General features: G+C 29.7%; 1 protein-coding gene across 2 annotated transcripts in view; it reads right to left on the reverse strand.

Moving 5' to 3' along the window:
* The window catches only part of kl-2 (dynein heavy chain 2, axonemal kl-2), a 192,858-nt gene that overhangs the window by 51,980 nt on the left and 128,191 nt on the right, over window positions 1-12,687 (reverse strand). For both annotated transcript variants that reach the window (XM_014421280.3, XM_014421281.3), the window contains 6 exons: window positions 12,326-12,465; window positions 10,125-10,272; window positions 9,000-9,032; window positions 6,646-6,791; window positions 3,546-3,676; window positions 1,205-1,401 (listed from right to left, as the gene is read on the reverse strand). In XM_014421280.3, the coding sequence (XP_014276766.1) occupies window positions 1,205-1,401; window positions 3,546-3,676; window positions 6,646-6,791; window positions 9,000-9,032; window positions 10,125-10,272; window positions 12,326-12,465 (795 nt within the window). The remainder of the gene's footprint in view (window positions 1-1,204; window positions 1,402-3,545; window positions 3,677-6,645; window positions 6,792-8,999; window positions 9,033-10,124; window positions 10,273-12,325; window positions 12,466-12,687) is intronic.

The following is a 12,687-nucleotide window of genomic DNA, read 5'->3' on the forward strand; positions in this document are numbered from 1 at the left end:
TATTTTATGTCTTCCTTCCTTTTTTTTTTATATTGTAATTTCTTATCACTTTATTTTTACATAATATTTATCCTAGCTTAAATTACCTTATTGTAGTAATATTCTCATTTTTTGTATCTTTTTAGCCCTGATGAAACGTCGGAAAATAAATAGTTGTTCAAAGGAGTTGTTTCTCCTTTGACCACAACCCTGACCATCTTCTTATATATCAATTTTTACGGTCAACTATATATACATACATATTATAAATAAATTAGCATTAAAATTAAAGTTAGTTTAGTGTGGAATAAGGTATTTTATGGCGTTTATCTTCATAGGTGTGGTAGTTTTCATGATATTTGCCAAACTAAATTAACAAGATAGTGATTTCTAGTTGTTTGGACTATAATAAATTCATTGACTACTGATTTTTTCAGAATATGATCTATGAAATATTGCTGTTCAAAAAGCTGTATCTCGGGAATTATTGAACTAAAATACCTCTATTAGGGCTCATATTTTAGCAAATTTAATCTACTTTAAATTATTTTCTTTTAGGTTTTCTAGTATTGTAGGTAGTTTTAACAATATCTAGCTCCGAATGAAACATCATTTTTGTTTTAACATTTTTTTTTAAATATTTCTATTTATACTCTGGTTAATTCCTGAAACTTAGATAACAATAAATATTTAATAATAAAAATTTAATATATTAAAGTTTGTATTTTGTATTTAAAATTAATTTTTATTATTTTTTAAAAATTGGCTATCTGGCAGGATACTTTGCCAAAAATATATAAAGTTCATTAAAAGACATATCAGTATATACACAGTTTGAGAACAGCTATACTAAGTTAAAGTATTAAATAACATCTCTTAGTGAAATCAGCTCTCTTTTGAACTTGTAGGAGCTGAGAACAGCTTTTTAAGGCATAAAAGAGTAAGTGACCATTATTAGAAATTTTTTTTAGGCGGCTAGAGTTAACCAACCTGTTCTAACCATGGTTAGGTGTCGAGCTTTTAATATGAAAAAAGTCAACACCTCAAACCAGATTTGAACTAGCACTGCCAAAGTTCTTGGGTGGCAAAGACCTGCACCTCAAACACTGAGCTACAGATGGCCCAAGGCGATATTTAACCATCCAAGTATTGTTAATTTATAAAACATAATAAAGAATATGTAAATAAAGAAATGTTTATGAATCTATTCCATCAAAGTACTAACCTTCATCGCCGCTTCAAGTGCTGGCATGGCCAACTGTAAGTCGGCAAGAGCAACATCGGCTAGCTCTTTACATTCTTTTTCTTCTGCCTCTATTATGACAGTTTTCTTTTCAACACCTTTCTGTTGTTCGTCAACTTCGGTTTTCTGTACCGTTAATATTTCCAAAAAATTATCACATTCCTCATTTAACCTAGCCACTGAAAACAAATAAAAACTGATTTATTAGTAGTAGTTGCATTACTTTAGACAAAAACTATTAGAAAAGTATATTATACTGTAATGGTCACACAAGTTTTCGAGACGAATACATTTATCTAGGAGCAAGAGCATAAATGGAGACTTTGTTTTGAGGTTCAGAACAGTGGAGTTGAACAGAAACAAGCAAAACTTATTTTATTGTAGGAAGACAGACTAGACTGGGTGGCAGCCAATAAAAGTACAAATTAGTAAAAAAAATAAATTGTTTTTTCTACTATTTTCAACCTTTCTTTACTCCCGTCTGGGTGGGCTATCTTCCAACAATCTATTACATACAGTCAACCATAAATCTTTCAATATAAAATTTATTAGATCATTTCATATGAAATATCCATTTTTATAATTTCAGAAATTCATTAGTGGACTTTTGTTATTTACTACATTTTTATTTATAGATTATAATGAGCTGTTGTTAACCCTTTCTTTTTCCATAATATTTACTATCATTACAATTGATTGCACAATGTTTAGTATGCCATCAGGACCATGGAAACATACAATTTTCGACAAAACTTTCAGTATGCACACATAAAATAAAATAATAAAAAACAAAGTTATAAATAAATATAAATTTAGAAATAATTAAGAATAAAATAATAGTCAAAGTAGTAAAGTTCAAACAATAAAAAGCAGCATATTTCAAATACTCCATAATATCCAACTTTGAGAATTTTCTTATCAACATTAAGAACAAAATTTTCTACTTGTAAAGAATTCTTCAGTAATGATACGAATCTTAGGTTAAATTTAACAACAACAATAAACTTAATAAGTATGTTGTATATGTGGAGTTTTTAATATTACTATTATTATACAGATACTTATTGATAAATATAATAAATATATATATATATATATGTATATATAGTTGACCGTAAAAATTTAAATATAAGAAGATGGTCAGGGTTGTGGTCAAAAAAAGAAGGAATAGTTTAAAACTATTTTAATGCCTGACGTTTCGCCCCACTTCGCAGGGCTAAAAAGATACAAACAAAAAACTAAGAATATTACAACAATAAGATACAATAAGGTAATTTAAGCTAGGATAAATATTATGTAAAAATAAAGTGATAAGAAATTACAATACAAAAAAAAAAAAAGGAAGGAAGACATAAAATAGTATCAGTATAAAATAAACTTGAATGAACAATGATAAGAATAAAAAATAAGTAACAATGGCAAGAGTAAAATTTATAAAAAATACATAAAATATACAGTTAAAAAAGTACAGGAGACATACGTAAAACAAAAAACAATACGGGGAAAAAAAAGAAAGTAAAGATTAAATAAACGTCTTGAAAGAATAAATATAAATAAAATTATAATAATGATATTAAATGAGCAAAGAGCAAATCAGGATAACCTACCTGTTCAAAGCGAAAAGTTGAACAGAAGGCGACAATAAAGCGGAAACGTGGAGGAGTGGGGAGGAGGTGGCCAGCTGTTTAACGGCTATATTTCTATTTCAGTTACATCGCGTATACAGGAAGTAGTCATAAAGATATGACGAAAAATGCAAAATAATAAGAGAAAGATACAGAAATATGATAATAATAATAACTTTATAATTTTCTAATTTAGGAATAACTAATAAGTAAAATTAGAATGATACATATCGTTACTAATAATATGAGTATATACTGAAGAAAATATAGTAGAGTAGTTAATACGACATAGGATATAATAACAATGATTGTACTTTTTTAACTGTATATTTTACGTATTTTTTTAAATTTTTACTCTTACCATTGTTACTTATTTTTTATTCTTATCAATGTTTATTCAAGTTTATTTTATACTGATACTATTTTATGTCTTCCTTCCTTTTTTTTTTATATTGTAATTTCTTATCACTTTATTTTTACATAATATTTATCCTAGCTTAAATTACCTTATTGTATCTTATCGTTGTAATATTCTCAGTTTTTTTTGTTTATATCTTTTTAGCCCTGCAAAGTGGGGCGAAACGTCGGACATTAAAATAGTTTCAAACTATTTGTTCTTTTTTTGACCGCAACCATGATCATCTTCTTATATTTATAATAAATATATTTTTTAAAGACAAAAATCAATTATAAAATACCTTCAGCAGTGGCAACTTTTAATTCGCCAGACAGTTGCTCAACTATAATACGAGTTTCAATTAGTTTTGTAAGTCCACCACTCAATTTTTTTGCTTGGCTCGCAACTTCATCTCGTTTTTCTGACAAGTTACTAGAAAAAATATGAGTATTTATAAATATCATCGCCATCACTGATTTATTGTTAATCTAGAAATGCAACTTAACTGTTAAACTGAAGGAATATTTTACAATAAAGCTAATTAATTATTAAGTAAATAGGGAGGTGACGGTAGCAGCGTGGTAACGCACCTGTCTGCCAACCCAAAGGTTGCGAGTTTGAGTTCCCAGCCATATCCGGGATTTTTTGAAGCATATAATTACACAATACTCACTCACAGCCTCCCTTTGGGCTTTTGTGAGGCCCGTTAGCTAATGGGTGGCACTCACAAAAATGGGCATAGAAGTGACAAACCCACCCTATGAAAACCACGTCGTGAAACCCGCAATGTATTTCGTAAGTACATCTCGCAAGGCCTTAGGCCTCCATGGTCTGTCGCACCAATAATAATAATAATTATTAAGTAAACTGTTACTTCAACATAGGCTTTATGAAGTACGTAGCTTCATCAATTATGTGTTTTGAACCGGCTTTCTTGATTCTATTATATTTTGCTTTTGAATAAGCATGTTTCCCTAACATCACTTATACTTTATACTTCAAATGTATTGAAGAGAAGAAGAATGGTATAGATATCTAATATAAAAGTTCTCACATGGGAATACTATTATTGCTTGGGGAAGAAAATTAAAAATAATCATTTTCTAATCATAACATCCATAGGAAGAAGCTGCTGCTAAAGGTAACCAGAGACCAGATAACATTGAACCCAAGAATAGAGTTAAGTCAATAGGTTTTAACAAGAGAAGAGCTAAGCTCGGGAGTAGATAATTTTCTTTTAATTAAAAAGAATGTCATCACAATTGAGTAAATTTACATCAGGACAAAACAGAGGAAGCAAGAAGAGGATGAAGAACATGAAAGAAGCCAAGGAAGATCTTCAATACATACACAGAGAACTTATTACACATATCCATTTTATCAACCAGTTCATCTTCCAAATTACAATTGTATTCTTTATAAACTTAAATTTCACTAAGTCAAAATTTTATTAACGACTACTAAGTGTAATCTGTTCAGGATACCTCTCAAACTAACTTCTTTTAGATTAATTATTTTATATATTCTGTATGAGTGTTTTAGTTTATTCTTAATTTAAAACAAATTTGATCTTTTTTTTTTTTTTCTCTCAACTTCATTCTTTACAACTTGTCCAACGTTTTGACCCTCAGGCCATTCTCAAGGATATCTTCATATTGATGTCATTTCCTTTTTCAAATCTTAAAAATGCAAGCTAATTTCCTTTGTCCCATATAACCTTTTCTAAATATTTTTTTCCTAGATTTAAACCTTTTATAAAACACTTTTCTTCCTTCCTTCAATGAAATAAATAAATTTATAAATTTAAAGTAAATTTCCTGCAAATATGAATGAAGGAAGGAAGAAAAGTGTTTTATAAAAAGTTTAAATCTAGGAAAAAATTATTTAGAAAAGGTTATATGGGACAAAGGCAATTAGCCGGCATTTTTAAGATTTGAAAAAGGAAATGACATAATATGAAGGTATCCTTGAGAATGGCCTGAGGGTCGAAACGTTGTAAAGAATAAAGTTGAGAGAAAAAAAAAAAAAGGATCAAATTTGTTTTAAATTAAAAATAACTTCTTTTATTTTATTATTAAGAATTAAGGGCTTCATTTTTATTTATACTGCTTCATTTATTTTATGCCCTTAATCATACAGTCCACACCACTTTTCACTAACACTATAGATTAATTCTGATAATATCTCTAAAGACAGGGATTATCAGAATTAAATAAATGTAATATTTAAATTATCTCATGGGAGGCACAGTAGCAGTGTGATAACACGTCAGTCTACCAACCCGAAGGTTACGAGATCGAGTCCCCGGCCCTATCTGGGATTTTTTCAAGCATATAAATATGCAATACTCACTCACAACCTCCCCCAGGCAATAGTGAGGCCCATAAGCCAATGGGTGGCACTCACAAAAATAGGCGTGGGAGTGACGAACCCACCCTATGAAAACCTCATCATGAGACGTGTGATGTATTTCCTACATACATCGCGCGAGGCCTTGGACCTCTATGGTTTGTCGTGCCAATAATAATAATATTATAATATATATAAGAACCCAACTTATATTATAATATATATAAGAACCCAAGCAGAATTAAAAGGAACATTCCAGGAATTCAAAGAAGCAGCATTTAAATTGGGTGGATGAAGACAAGACAAGAAAAAAAGGATAAGGAAGAGAACAGCAAAGTGATGTTCAGAGACCACAGTTCAGTTCTGAAAACATGTTTAAGTACCTGGGAAGCCTGGCTACAGATGATAACAAAGTAGAGAGTGAAATAGAGTTCAGGATAGCAGCAGGGAATAGTTGTTATTTCTCACTACAAGAAATATTGAAGTTTAGAGCTCTCTCTAAAAGGATGAGAGTGGTCATTTACAAAACCATTGTAAGGCAAGTACTGATCTATGGGGGAGAAACATGACCCTTGACAAGAAAAGCAGAACAGAAGCTCAACTCCTTGGAGAGAAAGGTATTGAAAAGGATATGGGGAGGAGTCTCGGAGAATGGAGAAGAAGGAATGAGAAGCTGATGGATCTGTCCGGGGAATCCAGCATCATGGCTTTAGTCAAAAGAGCAAGAATAAGATGGTTTATGGCAAACCAGACGGAAATCGGAGGAGAATTTGAAGCTTTTAAATGTTAAAAGATAGAAAGAGAAAGCTAGAGACCGTGTAGAATGGTTGGCTATGGTGCAGGAGGCCCGGGTTCTTGCAGGGCCATAATGCCATAATAATAATAATAAACAATAATAATAGTAATAATAATCTTTAAATTATAAAATAAAGTAAAAAGAAATGTTTACAGTGTCTCAAAGGAAGGTATAATTATAATTAATTTCAATGAATATTATAAACAAATATTCTTATATTTTATTTTATATTATTATAATTTTTAATAACACTTACGACTTGTAGACAGCAACTAGTTCTAAAAAATTGCTAAGGGTGACATAATTATGCCTTTTCAAATCCTGTAACATTTTCTTTGACATTACGACGACTGAATCATGAATGACAGCACATAAAGAAGAAATATTTTTCTTCAGTTCTTCCTAAAAAGAAATTTCTATTAAAAAGTATTCATAATATGTTAATCATATTTAAAAATAATCCTAAATTTTTTTTTTATTTACTAGAACAAAATAACAATAAATTTTTTATATAAATCAAATTTTTCATAACTTTTAAGTAAAAATATTTTGTTTAGGCCACCATATAATGATAATAATGGAACCCTTATATCTCATGAAGGGTCAAGGGTTCAGTACTTAGTAAGGAAGCATCCTTTTTAGAACAACGGTTATTATACAAAGAGCTGATTTTATCAACATCACGGTGAAGTGGTAATACTTTAAATACCATCTGTCTTTATGGTTTGAACTGGAATATCACCATGTGATAAATGTTGTCATATATGTTTTATTTTTCAAAATTATGGTGTTTATTTCAATAGACGATCGTAACCAATAGAAGTGGAGGACTACGTGGGGTTTGAACTTAATTTTATCTTGTTTTTTTATTTTATATTCATTTTTAAACTCTTTTGGATAATAATGTAAATATAGTTATTAAGGTTAAGGTTAAGTCAACCTATAAGTTTTAATTGTTTTATTAATTGATAAGAATTCTTTTTTTTTTCTTTTTCATTCTCTGTATTGTAATATGCTCTTTTTTAGTAAATAGTATATTTTGATGTATAAATGGTTTTTTTTATGTATCATTTTAATATTCATTTGTTTTGTTTATCCAAAAAGCAAGCTAACCAAGTTTCATTGTTGATAATAACTTCGTGATACAAAAAACCAAGATGGCGGTATGTTGAATCAAGGCCATGTTGAGCAGATTCAAATATCATAAAAAACTATTTTAACTCTTCCCATCATAATTGAAAATGCAGTAAATTAAAGGAAAAATAGAAATCAAGGAATAGTGCAAATGAATAATATTCAGAAAATAAATCATTTGGAAAAATCCCTAACTGTTGGGGGACAATCGATGTTTACATGTAACCTCAAGGCAGGTTTTGGTTTTTGGAGGGATCAACAGTCGTTGTGTGAGGAGGGAAGAGAAAGGATGTCTTGAGGATTAAGCGGTCCTCATCAATTTCTGTCCAGCAAGAAGAGGAAGCCATTTTGGACGCCAGAACAAAAGAAAAAAGAAGACACCAGGAATCAACGAAAAGAAGATCGTAGAGCTTGGTTACTTTTGTATACATAAAAATAGATACAAATGTAAACTAGATTTAAATTAAATTAATTGTAACTATAGTAAATAGCTGTTTCTGATTGTCTAGCAACTTCACGCCCTGAGATTAAGAGTCTTTTTATATAATAAAATTTATATTATCTATTCATTATTAAAGCGCTTAATTAAAACCCAAATTATTCTTTTATATTTGAATTTAGTTTAAAAAGAAATAAATTTCTTTTTAAATAATTTTTTTAAATTATTACAGTATATATATTTTTTCCTATTATTAAACTTTTGTACATATAATTCAGTTGTTCTTTCTCTGCTATCAACTTGTTATTTTACTTATGTTTTTTTTTGTTGTTCACGGAATATTACGATAATTCAACAGATGGGTAGGTAACACCCCTAGGTTTCCTGTTATCTACATGTAAAGATATTGCCAGAGGTCATATTCAACAATTGTTTATATATTGGTATATTTTAGTTATATTGTGGCATAATGCTTCGGGGTTTTCATTATTTCCAAGAAAAATAACGTGGCGCCTGCGGAGTAATTTATTCTTTTTGTTTTTTTCTTTTGCGATTATATTTGACTTTAACTCACCCCTTCTCCACTGAGTGTGGGCAACGATAAACGTATAACTAAGAATAAATCAAAATTTACGGTTATACTAGGTGGGTTGAATTTTAATTTGAGCGACCCTGTGCCAACATTAGGCCAGAGATCATAGTCTCATTCATTAATACTATCTATATACGTGGAAAAACAAGTGTTACTAGAAGGATGGAAGAAGAGGGTTTATTGAGAATTGTGACATTTTAGGAGAGATATTCATTTGTCTTTACTGTATTATTAAGATTAATTCATTTTTAGTTATATTGCTTAATTGATTTTATCCTCTAAATAATACAGTCCATATCAATCATTTCATTGGCAATAGAAATCTATTAATTAATTATGATAATATCTCCAAGGAGGGGGATGATCAGGATAAAAACAATCAATCCTAACAAGTAAGATTAATTTTACCAAGTATCAAATAAAACAGTATCAATATTAATATTACCTTTTTTAAGTTTCTTTTCAAATCGTCATCTTCCTATAACAAAGTAAAAAAATATATATATAAGTTGATTATTAAAACATTTTCAGAGATGTCAAATGATGTAAGAAGGAAAAAGTACTTAGTAAATAGGAAAAATACCTCCAATAAAACTTCAGAACAATTATTTTAATTTATTATTATATTATCCTAATTGAAATAAGATGGCCTCAGTAGTGGACAAAGAAGAGTTACTCAAAATAACAGGAAAAATATTTATTTACCAACATTTCGTCCCACATATGGCTGTGACAACGCAGTTTCTGTTATATATTCTTAAATAATATTTAACAAGTCTTAGTTTTATAATTATATTTTATGTAATGAATTTACAATAAATGATAGTCAATTATAATTAATTAAATCCATCTAGCCTCTCTTTAGACTACAGTTACTTGGTCTACGGAGGGCTATCTTCAGGTTTATTTATGCCCTCCCATAGAACTACCTCCTTCTACAAATCCTTCCTCATACGTGCAACATCCTTCTGGAATTCTTTTCCCATCTCCATTTGCCAATCCTCATCCATTCATTCCTTTAAACGACACCTATTCCTGCACCTACTACATTACCAAACCTCCACACATCACTGTGAGCTATTTATTTAGTCATTATTGATTAAAATTATGAATTATTTAACTTAAGGTTATGTTTATCAACATGTATATTGAAACGTTTTTAAATGTCTGCCAGACAACGAACCTTGATAAACGAACCAGAATAAAATTATTTTTTCATTTCAAACAAGAAATGTAAAAATAATAATTAGTGAATGAGCCCTCATAACTTTACCATAAAGAGTTTCATATTAAAGAGACATACAATAATTAATTTTATCGAACTTCCCCAAAACATATATTATATTATAATCTACATATAAAATTATTATAATCAAATTTTATCTATTACAGACTATTTTAGGTCAAGTAGGGTGTAAAATTAAAATAAATATTATTAGTAAATTATAGCATAATGATTTTAATTGAATCTGGGAAATTAAGTCATAAATTTAGTTCATTGTTAAAATAGCAATAAACTTAAAAAAATTATTAACTAAGATGTAAAATATTATTATATATAACATATTACCTCGGGAGGGATCCGTTTGATCGTTGCTATGGTATCCACTTCCTTCATGAACTGATTGGCCACTTCTAATAGAGCCTCTCGAGGCCAATCTTGAAACCAGTCTATAGTCGTACAGCTTATCAACGATGGATACTGCCTCAGGCGGATTCTAAAAAATTAAAAACTTTATCAATCAAATTTAGATTTCTTTAAACAAAAAACGCTGTGTTTGCAGTATTATCAAGGTTTTCAAACATTTTTGAGAGAAACAAAAAAATTTTTGTCATTCCCACACCTTTCATTTCCTATAAAAATTCATATTTTTGGGTTTCTCAATGTGAGAATTAACGAATATAAACTTTGTTTCTGCCAAGAGTTTAACAACAGTTTAATAAAAATTTACATTTGTTTTCATTAACCACCCAGTTTCGGCGAGCTACCATGAGAAGGCGAGCCATAAAGGTAAAGAAGCAGATGCAGATTGAGGATTGGACCAGGCTGCATATTGCATCCTACTGGATGGATGCGGGTGGATAAGGTGCTCACCCGAGTCTAATTGTACCCTTTTAAAATTAAATAGTACCCCCCAAAATAATAGTAAATAAATACATTTTGTAAATAGTCTGAACAAACAAAATTGAAGATTATTGGTAGCAGTGGCAAGTGTCATCCTAGCATATTTAACCACTGCTGCCAAACCAGAGGACAGCAAAAAAATGTTTACGATCACGGGAAATCGGGTTGTCACTAATTTTTCCATTTTGAACTCATCTCTATATCTCCTTTAATTATTTATTAATATTTTTTACTAACCCATTAATTATTTATTAATATTTTCTACTAACCCATTAATTATTTATTAATATTTTCTACTAACCCATTAATTATTTATTAATATTTTCTACTAACCCAGTGTTTATTATTGCTAAAAATGAGATCTGGTTGTTAATTTCAAATAAGAAAAATTAAAAATACTACAGAGGATTTTTTAAAAATTCGCTATTTACGCCCTGTTAGGCCATTTCAATGAGAATAAGACTTATCTGATATTTTTTAATCTAATCTCCTAGTAGAGGACTGGCCTAGTAAGTGTTGACTGTACAATCCACTGAAGCAATGATTAACTAACAGTATTCTTCAAAAACGAGTACGAAATAGAAATATGTGGATAAGATTGTTCAAATTAGACTATATAGCAATAAGGTCAGAAGAAAAGAACACCGTGACTATATCTTAAATCTTACTGACTTAATTTACTTCAAATATGATAAAACTACTACAAAATCAACATATTGTAATATTTCAGATTTATTAAAAAGAAATTTAAGGGTCAATATTATTCTCAGATCTAAAATATAGCTATGATGATTACAAGGTTCAAATGAAAGGACTAAATATTAAATAGATATGAGAATTTTATTTTAAATTATAAAACATTATTGACTCTTATCTCAGGGCAGGTTTTCCAGACTATCAGAACACAAAGATATTTAACTAAATTAATGGCTACTTAAACAAATAGAATTAAATCATATGTAAAGCAAACTAACCCATTATGTATGGTTCTTTGATGAATGATGGTTCTCGACGGCTTCTTCCTCAAAATCTACCTCTCTCAGTAAACAAAGGATTCAGTACCACTTGCTTCTAGGAGACGTCCTCCTCCTGGCGATCCAAAAAAAGAGTGTCTTCCTTCAAGTATAAACTTTTCTTGGGTTACTCTGACTCTTGATATCTTTTTTCTATTTATATAATGCTGACTGTCAACAAAGGATGGTCAGTGCCTCCTCTTCCAGGAGACATCATCTCTCCTAGCCGCCCAACAAACAAGTGTCTCTCATTTCCTTTTTTCATTCTCATTTCTTGATATTCGATGTAAACATCGATTGTAGTAGAACAGTTTTGAGTTTTTGTCCATGATTCTGTTTGCGTAGATTTTTCCTTAATACAATCATGACAGGAAAATAAGTAAAGTTGAAAAGATTTGAATCTTCTCAACATGACAGCGATTCCACCCACTTCAGAATTGTGCTGCCATCTTGATTACTTTTGACAATGTTTTCTACTCCATAGTTGACTGAACAAAATTGGCTAGCTTGCTTATTGGTACCGCAAAATAAATGAACAATATTGAACTTTGATAAATAAAATAAAATATAAATATAAAAGAACAACTATTTATTAAAAAAGAGGATATTACAATATATTAGAATTATATTTACCTGAATTGTTCTCCAACAGGGCTAAAACAAAGCACTATATGAAGATTTGAGCGCACTCTGTCGATCAAGAAATTGTAAACGGTTTCATTCGATGGAATGATACCAGCTTTTGCAACTATATCGTATAAAACAGATTTGATCTGGAAAATAAATAAAATCAAAACATAAATTATAAGTTATGATTAAATTAGATAATGCAAAGAACTTGGAATGATCATCAACCAAACCTCAATAAAACATCAATTATAATAATTTGTATGTCATCTTCCGGTACTTCGTTATACGGTTATTCGTTGGTTCATATATATTTTTAACTCTTCCTATCACCATTTGTCATCACCCTCTCACACGCTTTCTTCTTC

This window comes from Halyomorpha halys, unplaced genomic scaffold (assembly GCF_000696795.3).
Source record: "Halyomorpha halys isolate HHAL.00 unplaced genomic scaffold, Hhal_1.1 Scaffold311.1, whole genome shotgun sequence".
NCBI classification, from domain to species: Eukaryota; Metazoa; Arthropoda; class Insecta; order Hemiptera; family Pentatomidae; genus Halyomorpha; species Halyomorpha halys.